General features: G+C 45.6%; 1 protein-coding gene across 1 annotated transcript; it reads left to right on the top strand.

Moving 5' to 3' along the window:
- On the top strand, positions 1-12,363 carry BPGM (bisphosphoglycerate mutase). Its single transcript, XM_064735357.1, has 4 exons — positions 1-126; positions 1,208-1,300; positions 4,028-4,683; positions 9,292-12,363. Exons 3-4 carry the CDS (start codon positions 4,083-4,085, stop codon positions 9,483-9,485), a joined length of 795 nt encoding a protein of 264 aa, XP_064591427.1. The 5' UTR covers positions 1-126; positions 1,208-1,300; positions 4,028-4,082; the 3' UTR covers positions 9,486-12,363.
- Positions 12,364-22,001: the final 9,638 nt, after the last annotated feature.

Below are 22,001 nucleotides of genomic sequence, written 5' to 3'. Positions count from 1 at the left end.
ATCAGCGCGCGCCGCTCTCGCGGGCGCGGAGGCGCCGCGGCCGCAATAAGACGCGCGGTCCGCCCCTGACCCGGTCCGGCCGCGGCTCCGGCGCTCCCCGTGAGGCGGCGGCTCGGCGTCAGCCCGGTAACTCCCGCGGGATCGGGCAGGGGAGGAGGAACGGCCCGGGGGGACGAGGAGGAGCGGCGGCCCTGGGTTCGGGGGGATTTCCTCGGCGGGGCTGTTCCGGCGCTCCTGGGAGGGATGGTGGTGCTGTCCCCCGGGCGAGGGGGCGGTGGCTGCGGGGCACCCCCTGCGAGCCCGTGGCCGTGTCTGTGTGTGTGTGCCCGTGTCCCTGCCAGGCCGTGTCTGCGTGTGTGTGCCCGTGTCCCTGCGAGCCCGTGGCCGTGTCTGTGTGTGTGTGGCCGTGTCTGTGTTTGTTTGCGCGGGTCCCGGAGGCGCTGCCCTGCTTGTGGCCCAGCCCCCGTGCTCAGGAAGGGCTGGGGTACGCGGGTGCTCCGCTCGGGGACGTCTTGGGAAAGGGCTGAGCTCGGCCCGGCTGGAGCAGGAGCCCTGGAAGTGACCGCTTTTGGTGTTGGACCTTAAAGCTGTGCTTGGCCCAGGGATTGGCCGGTTTAAGATGTTATCTGTCCTGAGCTCCGTGCGCTGCTGTGCTGAGCTGGGGCTCTGGGTTTCTGTTCTGTCACAGAGTAAACCACAGAATGGTTTGGGTTGGAAGGGACTTTAAAGGCCACCTAGTTCCACTCCCGTGCCGTGGGCAGGGACACTTTCCACTAGACCACATTGCTCGGACTCCACCCAGCCTGGCCTTGAACACCTTTAGCGATGGGGCACCCACAGCACCTTCTCTGCACAACCTGTTCAGTGCCCCTGTGCTGGCTCCACGTCTGCTGTCTATATCCTCCCTGGTCCTCCGGAGCTTTTAGTAGATTTCTGCACACTAAACCTATGGTAATTGCAGCCCAAACAAATCTTAGGGAGCAAATGATGTCCTGGGGCATGTGGGAGAGCAGAAACTTTCCCTTGAGGGAAATGCAGGAGCTGTGTGTTGGCATCTTTTTGGGAAAAGGTATTTTTTGGCTTTCCCAGCTCATACAAGCGGTGTGTGCTCTATTTTTTAACAGCTTTGAGAGCAAATGGTGCTGGCATGGCCATTTGCACTTGTGAGCTCTTTCTGTGAGCACTGGTGTTTATTCTTTCCCTGCAGGTAACCAGCCAGGAGTGTGTGCTGGCCTCTGCATAAAGCAGCTCTTGAGCCTGTGCTGGGATTTGTGTAGGTTGTTCCTTTGCTGTAGGAAAGGTGAGTAGGATTATTTCCATGTGTTGCTCTAAGGCTTTCCAGTTTAAATGCTTCCAGAAGTGGACTGATATTCAAACAACACTGTGACTTGCTAGTTCTTTCTAAATTTGTTTGAGAATTGTGCTTCTGCCTAATGTTTTATGGAAGTGAACTGGAATTTGTGACACTCAGATACACTTACACAAAGACCAAATAGTATCTCTTATACTAACTATTTTTTTTATTGCTTTTGGCTAAAATGCCTACTAAACTTTGGCAAACAGGGGCATCACCCCTCTTGTAAGGTCTTAATTTGGTTTTGTAGTTTATGTAATCTATTCCTGTGGATAATAGAATCAATTAATCTGAATAATGATGTATTTGTAGAGATAGAGCTTTCTGTGGAGCTATATTATGTGTAGTAGCTCATGCTGTGAACACACTGCAATTTTTTAATTGTATCTGTGGTATGCTGAGTAAGGATCTTTAGGTGGAAATGCTGTCAAATACTTGTTTTTGTTATAAACCTAGGATCTTACAGGGTGCAGCTTAGTGTTGGATCTGATGTGACACCTGAATCCTGACAATAGCTGATTTCTTTGCTTAAAGTGCAGCTGATTATTTGGAGTGGAAAAAGTGGACCATGCAGGGGGTTTTGTCTGAGATGTTTCTTGCCCTACACAAATCTCAGCCTGCCTTTGCATGAAGTGAGACTTTCTTTTGTATTTTTTAGCTGTCTGTCAGGTGTCAAACAATACCTCCTGATATTCTGAAAAAATTTCGGTCCTCAAAAGCTTTTTAATCCTGAGCTGTGCCATTAGGCAGAAATCAGCACTGGAGGGGTTTGCAGAGTGCCCTTGTGTGATGTAGACTCTGTCTTAATGTAAGATTAGAGGAGAGCTGAGCTGCTGTTACAAGCAAGATCAGATTCCTGAGTCTGTTAATGAATTCAACTTTTCTAGACACTTTTTTTTGAAAGCCTGTTAAAATGAATGCTGGTATTGTGCTGGGTGTTTCCCAAAACCCAGAATGCATGGGCCTACCCCATCCTGCTGACCTAATTCAGGGTCACAGAGGGCCTGAATTTGAGACTCTTGGGGTGTGACTGAAGCAGCTCCAACTGATTTGAGATGAGGGGAGCTCCTTCAGTGTGTTACAGAAATCCAGCCCAAGGTTGGGAGTGCAGAAATCAGGGCTCAGTCTCCCACTGCCCATGGTTTTGAGAACCCTTAATGTTCATCTGAGGTACAGCAGCCCCCCAGTGCAGAGAGTTGTATTTTTATATTTTTTCCCTTGCTCTGTGCATTGCCATCTAGCCTTGTCTCAGGTCAGAGGGATCAGGTGGGGGTTTCAGAGTTGCAGTCCTGTGTTAGATGGGCCTTTCAGGCATCCCAGTGTCTGCTGGCAGATCTTTGCCCACCTTGGCAGACCCTTGGGTGGGTGGTCAAAATGCATCTGCCATTGAAGGCAATCCAGAGGAGATGTTGCTTGAAAGAAAAAAGAGAAAGATGCTGTTTGACCTTAGGAATGCAAACAGGCTTTTTGTGCCCACTCCAAAAGTAAAAACATTAATCCTGGTGCCTAAGAATCTGGCATTGTAATTCACAGACAGGAGAGGAGAAATAGGCTTGAAAGGCAGGAAGAGGGTGGGATAATCTGTGAGGTCACTTGGGGATTCAGTGAAATGAGGACTCACTGGCTGTACATTGCATCCCAGAGTATCTGTGTTGTCACACGAGTGTAAGGAGGAATGATGGAGGAGGTGGCCTGGGGAAAAAGTCAAGCATAGACTGGCATAATTAGCAGGACAGGATGGGGATATGAGGAAATCCTGCAGAGTGTGACTATGTTGACACCTCCTTTGAGAAGAGCTGATAAGGTTTTGTGTGTTGCCAGTTGCTGTCCTGTGGTGCCACTGTGCAGTTCCTCTGGCTGAGGGCCACAGCTGCTCTCTGTGCCTGCATTCCCTTGGAGCAGAGAGGATCTGGAGAGCCCTGCTGGGCTCCAGCTAAATGGGGCACCTCAGAGTTCCCCAGTGTGTGAGGGGTCCAAGGAAAAGGGAAGAGATGAGGATCTGACTCCATGTTTCAGAAGGCTGATTTATTATTGTATGATATATGTTATATTAAAACTATGCTAAAAGAAAGCTAGCCTTCTGATGAAATCCTAAGAATAGAAAAAGAAAGAATGGTAACAAAGGCTTGTGGCTCAAATAGTCTGAGACAGCTGGGCTGTGATTGGTCATTAATTAGAAACAACCACATGAGACCAATCACAGATGCACCTGTTGCATTCCACAGCAGCAGATAACCATTGTTTACATTTTGTTCCTGAGGCCTCCCAGCTTCTTAGGAGAAAAAATCCTAAGGAAAGGATTTTTCATAAAAGATGTCTGTGACATCCCAGTGAGGGGGATCTGCTGCTCTGGGAGCCTGTGGTACTGAGTGAGGCTCTGTTTGAACATTTGAGGCAAACTGTAGGCTGGAACAGCTTGTACCAATCTGCTCCTGATCAATGGTTTTAGTGGGCTAGTTGCAACAAGCTGGGTGAAGGATGGCACTTTGCTTCCCACATGAAGTCTCCTGGTTTGGAATTCCTCCCACTCTCAGTTGTAAAATCACACTCAGCAGACTCTTGTTTCCTTGCTTGTTTTGATTCTGATAGTTGTTTACTTTTCACGGCCTTATTGCTACTTGTACTGCACTGTCTGTGGGATGTTTGATGTTTCTGTCTCGTGTCTCTGTCCAGATGTGTCGCTGTTAGATGCCAGACCGGCTGCCCTCTGTGCCAAGCTGCAATCAAAATGGCCAAGTATAGGCTCGTTCTCCTGAGACATGGGGAAGGAGCCTGGACCAAGGAGAATCGCTTCTGCAGCTGGGTGGACCAGAAGCTGAGCAGTGATGGCATAAAGGAAGCTCAGAACTGTGGCAAGCACCTCAAGGCCCTGGGCTTTGAGTTCGACCTGGTCTTCACCTCCGTGCTGAGCCGCTCCATCCAGACTGCCTGGCTGATCCTGCAGGAGATGGGCCAGGAGTGGGTGCCCATCCAGAGCTCCTGGAGGCTGAATGAGCGTCACTACGGGGCCCTGATCGGGCTCAACAGGGCAGAGATGGCTCTGAACCACGGCGAGGAGCAGGTGAAGATCTGGAGGAGGAGCTACGATGTCACCCCGCCCCCCATCTCTGAGTCTCACCCCTACTACGCCGAGATCTACAATGACCGCCGCTACAAGTGCAGTGATGTGTCTCAGGAGAGCCTCCCCAAGGCTGAGAGCCTCAAAGATGTGCTGGACAGACTCCTTCCCTACTGGAATGAAAAGATAGTGCCAGAACTGAAAAGTGGCAAAATGATTCTTATCTCTGCTCATGGCAACAGCAGCAGGGCGTTGCTGAAGCACGTGGAAGGTAAGGGCCTCTGTTTCAGCCTTCCCCTCTCCTCCTTGCTCAATGCCTTGGAGCTTTAGGTGTTGTTCTGTAGTGTCAGTATGCTACTGACCCAGAACTGGTCTTGAGAATGACTTATTTGGGACTTTATGATAAAAAAAAACATCCTTTTCATTGTTAGATTCTTCCCTCTCTTCCTCTTTCATCTCCTGGCTTCTTAGCCATCCTAAACTGGAAGTTGAACTGTATTAATTTCTTTGTGGATAGAGCAGGATTCAGTGATTATATATGTGTGAATGCAACCTACTGCAGTCCTGGAAGAGTTGTAGTTGTAGTTACAAATCTGCACAGACTGGATTGTGTCCACTCGTTTTTTTTTTAGTTATAAAATCCTCTGTTCTGTGGCTCTGCCTGCTGATTACTTTTTGCATTTGGCCATGCTGGAACAGTCAGGACATCAGGAGTCTGAAGGCTGTGAAATGAGCAGATACAAATGGCTTTTGAGACTAGAGAGGCTGTGAATCCTGGGGTGCAGATCATGGATGAAGGAGGAAGGGCTGGTTCAGTCAGTTCATGATGTGGTCACAGTGGTTGTCCACACTGTGTGAAATGATGAAGGAAGAAGGGGAAAGGGGATCTGGTGGCTCCCCTGCCTCCCAAGAACTGAACCAGCTCCATGAAACCGTGCTGGCCAAGCCCTTTGGGGGTGGGGTGGTGAAAGCTGAGCGTAGGTTCCAGCAGAGATCCTGGGAGGGGACATAGCCAGGAGAGCTGACCCAAACTGACCAGAGGGATATTCCTTAGCCCTTATGGTGCCTGCCCAGCAGGAAGAGCTAAGAGAAAGGAGGAAGGGCATTTGTGATGGCATTGAAGCAATAGCTGTGCACACTGAAGCCCTGATTAGTGGCAAGAGATTGGATTGCCTGCTGATGGGAAGTAGAGAATAAATCCTTTGTTTTCCTTTGCTTCTGTGCTTGGCCTCTACTAGTGCTTTAGTAAACTGCCTTTATCTTGACCCACAAGTTATTTTTGCATCTTTTCTCCCCACCCATAGAGCTGAGGATGGGAGTGATAGAGCAGCTTGGTGAGCAGCCACACCACAAACCCACCACAGTTCTTTTTTGGTGCCCCACTGTAGCCCCCCGCCACTAAAGCCTGGCTGTGCAAACCTAATACAGAAAGTCTTGGCAGACATGAGTGGGACAAATGTAAATTATACACTTACAGCCATGGTTGTAGCCTACCCATCCTTCTTTCCTTAAAATTTGCACAGCAAGGCAAGAGTCTGTCAAGATCAAAAACTGTGCTTGCTTCCCTCCTCTGCTCTGTTGAGGTTAGATCTGTTTAGCCTGCAGGGAGGGCAGAAAGTGGCTCTGAATATTTTCTTTACCAGGCTAAAGCTTTAGTGCTTTCATTAAGCATATGGGATGCTATGACCTGGTTTAGAACCCAGTTACAAAGCACCAGTATTAAACAAGCTTTTGTGGCTGAATTGATGCATTTGATCTTGTGTATGATCTCTTATTGGATGAATCATCTGGACATGCTGAGAGGAGGGTGTTGTTATTCTCAACAGCTCTTGTGGGTTTTGGCTTCCTCTGACCATAAGAATAGGAGGTAGGAGCCTCGTAAGAACAGGTAAGGGGGAAGGAGAAGCTGAACCAGCCCCTCTGAAAGTGCTGTAGTGCTCAAAATCTGGAATTTCTCTCTGTAGGACTTTGCAAGGTCCACATATTTCAAAATGCTCCATGGGCTACCACATGAAGGTGAATTCTTAAACTTGCCTGGAGTTATTTCCAGTTTGTGTGTTCGGTTACCCAGTTTGGTTAAATGGAGAGTAAGTGAGCTGGGGAGGAATTCTGAATGTGATTTTGGAAGGTCTCTTTTATAATAAGTGCTGTACCAAGTTACTGTAGTGTTCTTGTCCCTGACTTCACAGGTGGGGAGCAGTGTTCTCAGGCCAGAGCATGGGATATGTTCACTTGAGGAGTGCAGCTGCCTAATCAGCATTTTGTCTGGGCTCCTCAGGAAGCCATCCTGAGTATTTCAGTAGTATCTGTGGGTTCTCACAACTATAAGTAGGTAGGACCTGGGTTTTAAACCTTCTTGGTTAAAAACTGCTTTGAGCAGCTCAGTATTTCAGCAGTGCTGAGAGGCAGGCTTTGGTGTTACACTGGAGGGAAGCATGTTACTGCTTCAGTGCTCTTATTTACCACTGCACCTTGGAGGCAGCAGTTGAGGTCTTGCCCTGATTTCACCCTTCTTCCCTGTGCCATGGGCTGGGTTGTGACTCAGGCCAGCTCAGATGGAGCTCAGGAAAAGGTCAGCTGGTTCTGGTTACAGCACATGGAGTAACTGGATAGCACTCAGCTCACACTGCAGCCATTGGTGTGATCCCTTTGGTGTCCTCCTGGCCTGCTGGCTGGGGACTGGTCTGGTGAGCTCTCCTGCAGCCAAAGAGCCTGTGTGACCAGCCTGCTCAGCCTCTTGCTTCCTGGAGAACAGAAATGCCACACACAGCAACAGGCACTGTTGTTTCTGTAGGATTTTCATCTGATTTCAGCTTGTGTTTCCAGGCTTCTGGCTGTGGGGCTGCACTTCTCTATGAGGAAAACTCCTGAGGAGAGAACCATCATGTTTGCTGCTGTGTGTTTATCCTAGGCTGCACTGTTTTGCTTTGTAAATCAATACTAGTTGACATTGTGGTCACTCTGTGTTCTGTAAAAACAGCAAAATGCAGTTCTGAATCCGTGTAGCTACAGCTAGTTTTGTTTAATCCATCTCCAGAGGAAACTTTTAAATATCATGTCTCCTGACCACATTATGTGGTTTGCCTAAACTCTCCTGCATGACCTCATCTGCTGTGTGTGTATATGAATGGTTTAGTCTGGGAGACTTAGGAGGTGGTCAGAACACTTCCTAGGCATGGATTCTCTGGGAATATACATGGGGATGTGGCTGTTGTTAAAATCTAATGCTTCAGAATCCTTGAAATAAGAGCTCAGGCAGCTTGTTTTGCAAACAAAGTCCTTGAGAACACTGCTTGTGCCTGGTGAATGAATGCAGTATTTTCCCCATCCATTTCTGTGCCAATTTTAAATTTTAGGTATTGAGGTTTTTTCCCTGTAGGTCTGATTCTGTGGCCAACACCAGGTGAATTATTTGTCCCTTGTATGCAAGAATTGCTTGAGCCATCTGAGTGTGACTTGTTTCAGTGGACTGATGCTCAATATGTAACAGGGTGTAAGTTCTTTGCCAAGGTTTGTTTCTGGTGCTCCATGCCCCTCTGGAACTTAGGGCTCACCCAAGTGCTGAGCATGAAGCAAGAACAGATCACTGCAGAAGCTGGGTGTTGGTACAGGGGTACATGATCCTCACCTCATGAACAATTCTGTTTTTTCTGGCCTGTGGTCGCCCCACTGTTGCTGAGTTGCTTGACTCGTGTGTGTTTTCCTGTTAATGTGATGGCTCTGCTGTTCTACTTCATGTGCAAATCTCTGGTAAATTTACACCCCTGTGTTCTGGGAGCCATCTGTTTTGTCAGCTGCTGCAGGAGGATGTTTGCTTGCTGCACCTTGGTCTGGTCCATGTGGTGTCATCACTTCAGCAGCTCGTGGTGTGCATTTTCTGAGAGAATTACTCAAATCTGCCCTGCCTCACAACAGCAGGCTGCTGCTGGGACCTCAGTGCTTCCAGAAAGGGGGAAAGGAAACCTTGACATTCCCAATGACACCAGCTTGCTTTTGCCTGATTTTTTTAAGGATAATATCTTTGCAGTCAGTGCTTTTAATGCAATTATTTAGACTTTGTGTGGAAGCTTCACCAGGATGTTTGGTCTTGGAGGCTTTGGATGTGTGTTTAATATAAAAATAACCAGCAGTTTCATTGAGATGAGAGCCCAGAATATTTTAATTACACGTCTGCATAACATAAATATTATTTTCCAGGTACACATTGCTTTAGTTAAGTGGAAAAAAGAAGAATGCTCCAAGTACAAGTTGACTTTCTGCCTCCTTTTTCTTCCCCTCATTTGAGAGTGGAAATGAATATCTTATATGCAGGAATTCTGAGAACAGTACTGTGAACTTGCTTGTGAGAAATCAGATGTGGGCAAGGAGTGATTCTCACACAAGTAGAATTAAATACTGATTTTTGTGACAGTTTGTGTGATAAGAGTTGCCCAGAAAAATTAAGAGAAAAATTAACCTTGTTACCCTGCCTCTTTAATGGGCTGTGTAGCAGAGGTGGTTTCATGTTGGAGTAGCACATGTGGGCTCCCATCTTTTGTGATGTGTGAGCTGGGAAATGATGGAGGGGAACCTATTGTACTCCATGTCCTGTATGAAAGGAACAGTGTAGTCTCCTGGGCAATCTCTTCCTGTTTATTTCACACGTGGAGGCTCAAAAAGTGAAGAAACTTCTTCACCTGGATGGGAATTCTCCTCTTCAGCTGTTCCTAAAGGACTTGGCAAGCTGTGGCCTAGCTGGGAATTGACCCTTGAGTGGCTGGTGGTGTCCATGGAGGCTGGAAGGTGTCCTTGGCTGTTTTTAGACTGGGTAACCTCAGAAATAAGGCAGCAGGCAGTGAGGAGGCTGCAGGTGTAACTCTGTTTTGTTTTTCTTTGGCAGGCATCTCCGATGAGGACATCATCAACGTCACCCTGCCCACTGGTGTGCCCATACTGCTTGAACTTGATGAGAATTTGCACCCTCTGGGCCCTCACCAGTTTCTGGGTGATCAGGAAGCTATCCAAGCTGCCATCAAAAAAGTGGAAGATCAAGGGAAAGTGAAATCTGCTGAGAAGTTAAATCCCCCTGTCTAACACAGCTGTGTTCAGTGTGTGAGGATGTGTGAATGACTGCTAGGTTGCACTGTGTGAATGTCTCAAGCACTAAATAATTGGAAGGGACAATTGTTGAGTCTCAGGTTGGTAGTTTACCCCTCTGCCTTTTCAAAAACTGGAATTTAGATTGCAGTGTGTGAGGTTTTCAATACTGGAAAAGGAAGAGATGATTCAGGTAAAGGAAGCTGGCAGGGCAGCCTGTCCCAGATCCACACTGAGGATGGCCCAGAGGAATAAAGGGATGTGATATTGGTGTCAACAACAATCAGTCCTGGTCTGTTAAGGAGAAAAGCACCAGCTTACTGGACTGATTTAAGTCCAGGATGTTATAGGCACTGAAACTGTCACTGACAAAAATGTCACTGTTACCAACTAGGATTTTTCTGTGTCACAGTAGCTGTGTGTTTGTTTTCAGTGGATTTCCACCTTCAGCTGGACAACTCTCTGCGTTTGTTATTTTGAGTCTTCTGTGGCCAGTTCACAGTCCAGAGACTTCTGTGGAGATGTTCTGACTACTAGAGTTATCATAGTTACCTTTTTTTACACTCTATTTGGTTTTTAAGGAATGCAGATGGAATCCCTTTTCCTCCACCATCTTTGCAAAGCCTAGCATCACTGCATTTTGCTGGCTTGCAGTAATAGGATTTGAGTCAGACTTCAGTCCACAAAAGAAGCACAAAGGTTTTCTTCTGCTCAATTTTTAAATTATGTAGCTCCTAGTGAGGGCCCTGAATACCTCTGAAACACTTTGGTAATGTGTGCTAGAGGTTTCATCACCCCTTAGTCATTTGATAAATAATTTCTGCTCACCTCAACCAAAGTGACATAGGAAAACCCTCTCTAAGCTTTCCTGGTATCTTGATAAATGTGTTCCACAGTAACATTGAAGTGGCATTATCTGTATCCAGTTCTCTGAAGGGCTGGGAGAGATGCATGCAGCACGTCACAAGTGTTGCAGCTTGTTCAGCCATCCTGCTGGTAAGGAAAGCTATTCTGCCATGCCTGAAGGAGTTCTGTAAAGCTCTGCTCACAATCACAGCTTGATTCCTGCTGTTTGGCACTGGATCTGACCAGTTCACCCTGAGGTTGGATGCAGTGTAGCAGCAGTGGCAGCCTGGTGTTCCCTTCATGTACACCAGCACCAGGGTAATTCCACTTGTGAAAAGTTGCTCCTAATCTTACCTGCAGGTATGAAACTGATAAAAAGTTTACATCTGACCCACTGTGCCAACTCCTGAGCACCTGATTCTCACCTTGGATACCAACATGGGTGACACCTGTGTGTGTGCTGCTTGAGCTGGATATGTTCTCAGCATGGCCCAGCTACAAATCTCAATGTTGGTGGGAATTTCCTTGATATGAATATAAAGTTTTAAAATCCTGGAGGAGCTGCTGCTTTGCAGTGAGCAGCTCTGTAGCTTGCTTTGTGAGTGTGAGAGGATGATTTTTCCTTTTGAAGAGAGCAGTGTGACAGTGTGGTGTGCCTCTGACAGTCTTGCTGATGTGTGGAGCAAGACTTTGCAGGTCTGATGCCAGCTCACATTAGAGTAGCACATACTCCATAAAAGACTTCGTGCTAGAGGGTAGTTTCTCATGCATGAATGGTACTTGGGCTTCTCTTTGGTTTTGTTTTTGTGAAACAAAGTTACATGTTTCTCTTTTAAACATAAAGCTGGTAGGTTTCATCTTTCTTTGTACAAGAGACATATTTCAGTGTTTTTTGGTTGTTTTGGTTTTTTTTCCCCTCTGAAATGCTATTAGCAGCTTCTCTGCTACTTGATTTGATACTGACTTAGTTTCTGGGGTTTTAGTTTCTGTGCTTAGAGTAACTGACTCTTAGTTGATAGTTCCCAAGTGAGTGTTACAGTGTTAGATTGCTGATCAGCAAAAGTTCACCTGGGAAAAGTCACTGGCACTCGAGTGAGTAAATTCTTCCCCAAACATTAAATAATGTGTGAAGCTTAATATTGAGTAAATGCTACTGTAGGCTTGTAAACAGAGCCACCTGTTGCCAGTGGGAACTGGGTGCACCCAGGTGTGTGAGCACACAGGCCGTGTCCACATCCCTTTGGCACTGTGGAGTTGTGATGCAGAGCTGCTTCAGGATGTACCATGCAGCTGCAACATCCTGGGAAATGAACCCAGCTGAGCTGGGAGACAGACTCTGTCCTCCCCTGAGAATCCATGGTCTCCTCTGTGGGTGGAGAGGGGAATGGAAAGGTGGGTGAGGGAATTTAGGGAGCATTGATTGCAGCTGAAATCACCCTTTGAGTCGTGGCCAGGGTGAGGAGAGCAGCAGTGTGTTGTTTGCAGGGGTGCTGTTCTGCTCGTGACAGTGCTCTGGGAAGTTTGGCTTTGTTTGCTTGGACTGTGGCTCCACAGTGATGACAGGATCTTATGTGCACATCTGGCAGCAATAACACCTTGCAAAAGTATCAAATGGAACCAGCTGGGGATTTCATTCTGCTCTTCAGGATTATTTTAATGCCTTGCAATTCCAAGTAACCTTTTATTTAAAATCCTGATTCATAAGCCATGCCTAGTCAAGAACAGACAAGTTCCAAGGTGTCAGACACCAAGATCTTCAGGCATAGCTACATCAGAGGGAGAAATGAGAATCTTGCTGTAGAGATCAGTGGTTGGGAAGTATTTTTCCCCTCTGTTTGTGTGCCTCACAGTCCTATAAGGTAAATGGTGTTTTTAACATAATGGATGTGGTTGATTTGGTTTGTTTATGCATTTTTAACGTGTGGTTCAGTAGCAGTAATAGCTCTAGATCCTCTTGAAAACCTTTGTAAATATGGTGGAGCTGGCAGGTTCTTTTTAACTCAATAAATTCACCTCAAATAGAATTTAATTTGGCTTCAGTCTTTTTTTTCTTCTTCTGCTCCTATCCCCTTAGTTTCCTTTTCAGGGCTGGTAAGTAAATAAAACTGACCTTCAGTATTCCAAAACTTCTCAAACACTTGTTTATCACACATCATGCAGTCAGTTGGGTTAAAATAGTGCTGGAGCCAACACTTCCTTGTGTTTACATGTAAAGAAGTTGGAGGGAATACATACTCTTTCAGAACTGAGGGGGCATTTACTTAGGAACTTTACTTCCAGAACAGTGCATCTAAACAAATTCTTACTGATTCCCATGCTTGCTTTTCATTTCTGTAAGAAGCATCACTTTTGGTGGTGTGTTTAAGACTGTGGCTTCTGGAGGCAAAGCCAACCAATTCAAAATTGTTCCGATATTTTATAGTGTATTCCCTCCCTTTCCCACAGTCACTTTTTGTACTTTGCTTTGGTAACACCTCACATTGTTCCAGAGCCATGCCCACTGTTTCTTGTGTTGGGAGAAGACCCTCTGAAGACCAGCTTGGTTTCAGTCTGCCATACTTTTGTGCCAAGGACTTTGCTCTGAGCCTGTTCTGCACAGCCTGAGGAGAGACTGACTCTACCTAGCCACATTTTCGAAATTACAACTTTGCTTTTCTTTTACTTCTTTTTTTTTTTTTTAAGTTTTAATTTGTGGAGAGTGCTCATTCTCAAAATTCACAATAAATGACACTTGTATTACCTGTCTTTGCATCTCCTCAGCTTTAAATTCCCATGGGCAGGAGAGGAAGGTACCATGACAACCCTGCTGCTCAAGGCAGCTCAGAGCTGTGGTGGGAACTGATTGATGATTCAAATAGAGGGTGCAGAAGGGTTTGGAGTCTTTGACAGCTGTGCTGAGCAGATGTTGCTGCCTTTTCCTTGTGTGAAGGTGGCCAGAGCCTCTGGGTGTGGGTGATATGAAAGGGAAGTTCATTTTAGCACAGAGAGCAGGATGGCTCCCACTGCCTCATCCCTTGTCACCCAGCAGCTATTCCAGCCTGGGGCTGTTCCAGCAGAGTTTAGCAGCCAGGTTGTGTCCCCACGCTGCAGAAAAGGCAGCAGGGGAGGAGGCTCCCTGTCCTTGCTGTTCCATTCTGCTGGCAGAGCAGGGGAGGGCAGCAGACACCAGGCTAAGGCAAAGGCTGAGCTGTGCTGTCCCTCCCAGGGCAATGGAGTGGCCTGGATGTCCTCTAGTTCCTTGTTTAACTTCTCTGCCCTTCCCCTTCGGATACCTTAGAACTCAAATTCCACAGGAGCTTGGATTTTGGTCCTTTTTTTCTCCTTTCTGCTGGCTATTCTGCAAGGAGAGACATTGAGCCACAGCTCAGTTGGAGGTGGCAATGTAGATGATCCTTGTGGGTGCCTTCCAGCTCAGATTATTCTGTGCTTGGTGCTGCAGTTACTCCTGTCAGGCTTCAGAAAGAAGTTGTGGCTCTAATGGGACCCCAGCACTGCAAATGTTGTGTCTGCAAGCATTATTGCCTTGTTAACAGAGCCATCTTCTTCCTCAGGTCTGTCCCAGCTCCCCCTCAGCACAGCACCTGAGTATTTCCTCACCTTTGGTCTGGTTCATGCATGAAATTTGGGAAAAGGAATTCTCTCTCTCAGGAAAGCAGTGTGAATCCAGAGGCAGCAGATGCTGTCAGTTTGGGCTGCTCTTGGCCTCAGAGGAGCCAGGCACTACTTTGCTGCCATCTTCCAGCTTGGTCGTGTCTGCCCATGAGGAGCAAATGGCACAACTGAATGTGCTTTTTAGTGGAAGTGCCTGTTTATTGCAGTAAAACTAATTAATTTCTCCATGTTCCTGGTGATAACTTAGCAGAAGAGCTGGAAAGTGGGAATGTGCATGTGCTATTAATCCCTTTTGGGGATTAATAGATTGGGGATGCCTTGCTGTTAATTAACTCCCCAGTGCATCCTGCTTTCCTGACAGGCACTTGCCTGGCTCTCAGTAACCACTGTGATTAAACCCGAGCTAGACTCTAAGTAATCTGTGGTTCCTCAGCTCTTCCTGAACTGCAGCTTGTTTTTTTCCAGAACCTCCATGGAAGGCGGTGATAGTGGCTGTGCTAGGGGTGAGAAAGCAGGCACAAAGATTCTTGAGCATCCCTGAAGGCAAAGCCACTGCAGAAATTGCAGCTGCAGATGGGCTTGCAGAAAAGCAAGTGGACAACAGGTGGAGCAAGTGCGTTGTGGTGAAGGATGCACGGGAAAATGGGTGGGTTTTACACTCCTGCGTGCACATGGGGACAGTGAGGCGTCATCAGCCTCTCCTGAGAGGCAGCACATTTTATCTCACAGCCAGAAGTGCCCTGTGGTGGGACAAGTGGTGTGAGGGTGAGTTAGTTCTGCTGGGGAATAAACTGCAGTCATCATCTGGGGTGGCTTGTGCAGATCAATCCTGCTTTAGTGTAACATCAGCAGCTTCACCAGAGCACTCAGTGCTGTGTGAGAAAAGGTGCTCAGCAATGGGCAAATGCCAAATCAAAAAGAACAGGAATTGGAGAGTGCCTTGGATTTCAGGGATCTGAGTTCAGATACTCTGTAGTACTCTGTACTAATTTTCTCCGAGGGTTCTTGTATTCTTCTCTCTCCCTGTCAGAATTTGTGGAAATTTAGAAGCATTTTGCATGCATGCTGTCAAATTGAGCTTTGAGAAAGACAGTTCAGACTCCCCCTTACACCTTGCCATATCTTGAAATATGTGGACTGATGTGAGTTATCCAAGTAGAGTGAGCCTGTAGGTGTAGCTGATAAAAAAAAAAGACTCCTGCAAAGTAAATTCTCATTCTTGTTCTGCAGCCTTCCCAAATACATGAGTGTGAAAAGTGCTCGTTAGTGAAGCAAAACTCATGAGCTTTGTGTTTGCACTTGGTGTATATTTCAACCCATATCTCTAAAGGAATTTTCTGAGTAACAAACACATTTCAGTTTCATGGGATGGTGTGGGAATAGATATGTAATTTTTGTTGGACAACAGCAAAACAGAGTAAACTTTCCCAGACCTCATTTTTTCAGGTGAAAGCTTTAGGAGGCCCTACAGAAATGAAAAGTATTTTGTTTCAATACTGGAAATGTTATATTCTGTGCTTTCCCTTCTGTGTGGTTGGCTTGAGTGTTTTCTAGGGCCAGAATTACCTCCTTTTAACTAGCACTAGTACTTTGTATCCTATTGTCCTCTAGTTCCTTATTTAACTTCTCTGCCTTTCCCTTCTGATACCTTAGAACTCAAATTCCACAGGAGCTTGGATTTTGGTCCTTTTCTCTTAGCTTGGAAAGCATGAGTCAGATTTGGTCAGAATCCACCAGAAATACTGACATCTTTGTTCAGAACAATGAAAAAAAACCCAAAAAACACTGGGATGTGCCAAATAGGAATTTTCTTTTCCGTAGAAAGCTGCTGTCTGCACAATGAGGAAACAAATTCCAGTTGGCTGATGACTCACGTGGTCCTTCATGTTTGTTTGGTAGCAAGAGTTATCACTTGGCTCTGGGTGATGCTTTTGGCTACTGTGTTTCTCAGATTTGTGTTTTTTCCCTGTTCCCTGATGTGACCCTGCCCTGAACTTCTCCATTCAACCACAAAGCACCTCCAGGTGCTCCCACACACCTCCTTCCATGTCACCTTCCTCCTTGGGGTGTCCTGCCAGCTTCAGGCTGCTTATCTGAGGTGCTGAGATGGGGGGAGACAGGGTCAAGTGTGGAGAAGGCTTGAGAGGGAGATACATGTGAAAAAGCCTGAGAACTGCTGTGCTGAGGTATGGATTTCCAGCTGGATCACATTTTGTATTTTACAGTGCTGTCTGCATTCCAACGATGCACGGGGGAAAACGAGGATTTTTATATTTGAGCTGGAAAAAGCCACCCACGTGAGAGAAGCACTGAGTGACCTGTTTTCCTCTGAGCAGTTTTTATCTCCTTGTTCTGTTCTCTCTGTTCCTGCAGTGGAGCTCTCCCCCACCATGATGGTCAGGGGCTCTTGCAGTGTCTCTGTGGTGCTGCATGACAAATGGCTTTGTGCTGCTGTGGCTGGCCAAGGAGCAGTGTGTGCCTCCACCACTGCTGCTGAGAGCTGTGCTTGTTCACCACCTCATGGATCAGGTCTTTTGTTAAAGATACCCCTCCAAAAAAAAGCATCATACTCAACAGGCACTGCTTGATGTTAATTCCTTCAGTGTCCAAGGGTGGCGTGCCAGGAATGAAGAAGGATTGGTTGAGTTAATGAATGGAAAAATCAATTACAGAAATATTAGGGATGCTGTATTAGATATGCCTGTGCTCCCCAAAGGATCATCTAAAGGCTGTCAAAACACTGGGCAATCTATTTTCCAGTTTTATGTAGCTTTGACTTGGTTTTCATGGAGATGAGAAAAAAGGCTCGACAAACCCTGGTTATTTGCTCTTGGTTCAGAGGGTGTTTAATAGGTTTGCCTCCCATGTCCCTGGTTTTGAGTGTTAATGCACAATAATTTCCACTGAACTCAGCATTTCTGTAAAAGCAGGTCACTTGAAGAGCTGTCTCAGCTGGATGTAGAGTGTGGATGTGTGATGGTGTCCAGCTCTGACACAGCCCAGGAAAAGGAGAAGGAGCCTTTGGCATGCAGGAGCAGCTGCTGGACAAGTGCTCAGCCCTCCTGTGTTCAATGTGTCCACTGCTGACCACAGAACTCCTGTCTGGAAGCACAAAACTGAATTCAGCTCTTTGCACTCTCCTTTTGTATGTATGCTCTTCCAAGAAATACCTTTTATCTCCACCTATTCATATTTTGCCTTATTTTATGTGGAAAATGGTGTTGGTTGTGCAGCTTGCCCCTCCTTCTGATATATTTTGAAGCCCCCTCCATTCCTGGATGTGTCCATTCCAAGTTGCTCCTAATTATCCTAATTAACCTCTGACTTTGAGCAAAGCAGCTCCCAAGCATAAATCATAGAATCCCAGAATGGTTTGCCTTGGAAGTTTAGGGAAAACAAAGCCTGAAGCTGCTCTCTTTCAGCTTGCAGCCATTCCCCCTTGTCCTGTCACTACCTGTCCTTGGAGTCCCTCTCCATTTCTCTTTTGGGCTCCCAGCAGATATTGCAAAGCTGTATCTGTGAAAAGCTATATCTATGAAAAGCCGTATCTGTGAAAAGCTGTATGCTCTGTGTTCACCTTGATTCTTATAACCTGGGACCCTGATCCTTGTTTTCCTTGCAGTAAATTGTGGAGGTCCAGCTCTGCACAGGGAGAGGGCCAGACTCCCCACCAGCTCTTTCTCCCCCTGGATGCAGAAATAAAGAGCAGCCTTTGAAATGCAACCTTTGTATCTTGTCAGAGAATTTCTTGTGAGATTCCTGGGAGGGCCCTTAACGACAGCAGCCTCCATGGGCAGGCAGGAAGAGGGCTAGACATTGCAAAGCATGAATAATCCTGAATTCTAGCCTGCTCATCAACCTAATGGAGCTCTGAGTAATAAAATGAGGTTTCTGGGAAAGCTTGAGATTTCTACCTGACCTTCTATTTACAACAGCTTTGTGCATTTTATCTTTGCAGTGTGCTTAAAAGTTAATTTGCTTTTAAAATGGAGTTTCCCTGCCTCTTCAGTCATGCTTCAAGAACCGTAATAAGCATTTATTCTGTAAAAACTGTAGAGAGAATAGAGCTCAAGAGTCTTCAGTGGCAATTTACATTGCTTTGGTAGAACCATGGCATAGGTGTCTCTGCAAGAGTTCATTCATGCAAGTAAATCAATGTCCAAAAACAGCCTGGCCACTTCCAGCTCTGCAAAAGGCATGAAGATTGTTCTCACAAGTCCTTGTAATGCTGCTGCAAATGGCCAGGAAGTTTCCAAGTTCAATTTAAACATCCATGATGCCAAGTTGGAAGTGGAGGAAGAGTTCCTGCCTGTTTTGATGAAGCACTTCCACGCTTATCCCTGCTAACAGTGTTTTAGCACTGATGGGACAGGCTTTAGCTCACCTCCATGGAGATGGCTGCAGCACAAATATCCCCACCTGAGCAAGGCTCTCCCTTGGCTCCTTCCATTGATAAGGAGGACTAGCAGTCCTTTTTGGGATGTGAATCACCAGACCTGTTTTAGACATTTCATTTAGGTGAGATTTATAATGGCCTCCCTCTATTTTCTTCTCTCCAGTGACTCAGAGAGCTCCAGTGTGTCCAGATCTGATTTAGGATGTGTTTTACAGAACCATGACTGATTAGATTGGTTTCTGAGCTGCAGAGTTGATTTTGGTAGGTGATACACGTAGCATGCAAACAAAACCATGGATTTACACATTTATACCCTTTTAAATCATTTGTCCCAAAGCAGGATTTTGTTGTCCGTAAAGATGACCCAGCAAACCTGGTTTTGTGTATGATTTTAGCTTATTTTCCACCCCATTTAGGGCCATAGCTTTTCCAGCATGCCTTGCAGTGTCCTGTGCTGCCCAAAACCACCCTGAGAGGATGTCTGCAGGCTGATGCCTTTGCTCCTCAGCTGCAGCACAGGCAAATCCAGTGCCCAAAGCCATCCTGGGGATGTGACCCGGCTCCTGGTTCTGTGATTGCACAAACAAGGAGGATTTCATCAGGCTCAGGAGCGAAACACATCCACATCTTTCCTTAGAAAGCCAAATGCTTCACAGAACTTTGCTTTTCATTTTCTCCAGGCTCCAGCAGGTCCTGCTGGGGAGACGGGTCAAGGTGGAGGAGGGAGCTCTTTCCTCTCATTATTGGAGTGTTAAATGTTTTGCAGAATTCTGGTGTTGAAAGCTGCAATCTGAACAGTTGAGAAAAAGTTCAGACCTGCATACTTAGCTCCCAGAAAATGCCCACATGAATTTCTCTGATTGAAGTGGAGCAACCACAAGGGAAATTCTCAGGACAGACAATTTCAAATTCTGAATAGAAATGTAACAGGAAATTAAAGTAAAAAAGAAAGACCTATGACCAATATCCATAAAGAACCATTTGACCAGTGTCTAGATTTCAGCTTTGTAACAAATCTAGGCAAACCACCAAGAAATATGCATTTGTTATGCTTTCCCAGTTATGTTTCTCCAGCTCAAACCACTTGAAGTAAATAAAACAGCCTCAGGAAATTGGTGTATTACAGTTCTCATTGATGCAATTGCAACTGTAAAACACATTTTACAGTATTAATGTCAGCATCCAGTCATTACTTTGCAGTCAGTTTAACTTCCAAGCCAAACCATTCTGTGATTCTATGGTTTATGCTTGGGAGCTGCTTTGCTCAAAGTCAGAGGTTAATTAGGATAATTAGGAGCAACTTGTAATAGACACATGCAGGAATGGAGGGGGCTTCAAAATATATATCAAGGACAGGGGCAAGCTGCACAACCAACACCATTTTCCACATAAAATAAGGCAAAATATGAGTAGGTGGAGGTAAAAGGTATTTCCTGAAAAAGCATACATAAGATAATGAATATATGTACATCTTCCCCATGCAGGAGCATAAAGGCAGCACAAGGTTTGACAGTGAGAACCCAAGGAAACCTGAGTCAGAGACCTCAGTCTGACTGTGAGCACAGATATTTATTGGGGTTAATGAGTTCATGCAGCAGTTTGAGGTGTACAAGCTGCCCTTTGCTGCAGAACTCCTCCTGTGGGACCTGGGAGTCTCCCATCTAATCCTGCAGCAAGGTGTGCCTATCTCTAAATAACAGAATGCAGAAACAATCATGTGCTGCTATTGTGAAGAGCTGGTTATGGTTTTATTTTCCTCCTTAGAGTATTTCAGAAGACAAAAGTGGTTTTTTCTTATTTTTCTTTTTTCCCCCCACAGATTTAAAAAAATGAAATGAAAAACCACAGCTTTGGGGTATAAATATTTTGTTTATAAAAGCTGGAAATTATTTTGGGAAGGGCTTTTTTTCTAGAATTCTTTTTAAATAGAAAATCATCTAAGAAAACAGGAAAAAACTCAGTTTTTTGTCCAACAGGAAAACATTTAGTGGGGACACAAAGATGGAGGGGAAAAAAAAGCCATTGTCATCCGCTACAAAAATACTTGGCATTTTAAGAACATTTTTATGCCTTTGTTTGCATCTTGCTCTGCCTCTCGTTTGTTGTAATTTTATGCAATATTATTTACCCAGGCATTTTGTGAAATACGTCACGCTCTGAAAGGAAGGTGGCAAAAAAGACAGCTCCTGTCCCAAGACAGCATTCCTGGGGGAAAATCACTGTGCTGCAGCTCTCTGGAAGGCAGAGGAATATGTCACAGGGGAATTTCATCCCACTAGGAATGTTTGCTGTGAGCTGTCTTTTCCTCAGAAGTACAGCACGTACGTCATCTCACCAAATGATTGTTCTCACATCAATAATTAAATTAATGTAATAATTCCCATGTTGGGAAACTGCAAATCTCTGTGTAAAACTGCAGTTCCCCAAAGGCTGAAAGTTCAGGGTGGGGCTGGATTATGGGGTGGATTAAGCTGGGAAGAAAGGGGATTTTTTATCCTCATGTTGCACCAAAAAACTTGTTTTAATCCTCGGTTATCAAACGCTGGGGAGAAATGATCCTTGTTGTAGGATTTGTTGTTAACATGAAACAGTTTCTGTAGGGCTTTGTAACTTTCTGTGCTTGCATGTTGGATTTCTTTTGTCCTGTCATTTCCTCTGGTGGCAACAGGGCTGATAATTAAGGTTGTCAAACATTAAAAAAAAAAATCCTTAGGCTTGTGTACATCCTATTTTGTTTTGTTAATATTTTTGTTGATCTTCAGCCCTAGAGAAGGGTGGTGTTTTTGTCCACACCAGAAGCTTTTCTCAGAATAGAATACCAAATGCCAGGTCACAAAGGGCTTGCTGAATCTCCAGTTAGGAAATAATCAGGTTTTCCACTGTAAGGTCTCAGGAAGGAGGAGGAGAGGATCAGTTTGCCTCAGAAGTGCAGGGGCTGGCAGGGAGCTGGGGTTAAACTCTGACACTTTGCCATAGATTTAAGGATGTGGGAGAACAGGAATAACTCTCAGTGTGGATTTAACTGAAGCTGCCAGACAACCTGCAGAAAATATCACTCCATCCATCAGTACAACCAGCAGCTCCCACTCCAAGAGACCCTGCAGCCCTCCAGGTATTTCTGAAATGGTGGAAATCCATACTAAACCCTCTGTGCTGGTAATACCCAGGAGGAGTTTCACCAGGGACTGAAAATGGCATTTATTTCAGCAAGGGAGAACCAACAGTGGCTACAAGAACCAATTCAGCTTCCTGCCATGGGTTTGCAGCAGCTGAGGTGTCCCTGCACTATTGTATTTGTGGGGTGCCCTGTGGCAGGAAGGAATGATGAATCTGACTCCATGTTCTCAGAAAGGCTAATTTATTATTTTATGATCTGTATTATATGAAAGAATACTATATTAAACTATACTAAAGAATACAGAGAGGATACTTACAGAAAAGCTAAAAAGATAATAATGAAAACTTGTGACTCTCCTCAGAGTCATGACACAGCTTGGCCCCAGTTGGCCAAAGAGTCAAAACAATTCACATGAAACCAATGAAACAATCTCCAAACACATTCCAAAGCAGCAAAACACAGGAGAAGCAAATCAGGTAATTATTGTTTTCATTTTTCTCTCAGGTTTCTCAGCTTCCCAGGAGAAAAATCCCGGGCAAAG

The sequence above is a fragment of the Zonotrichia leucophrys genome, chromosome 1A (genome assembly GCF_028769735.1).
Source record: "Zonotrichia leucophrys gambelii isolate GWCS_2022_RI chromosome 1A, RI_Zleu_2.0, whole genome shotgun sequence".
Lineage (NCBI taxonomy): Eukaryota > Metazoa > Chordata > Aves > Passeriformes > Passerellidae > Zonotrichia > Zonotrichia leucophrys.
Note: the sequence above shows the minus strand (reverse complement) of the source record. Positions and strands in the feature narration are given on the sequence as shown.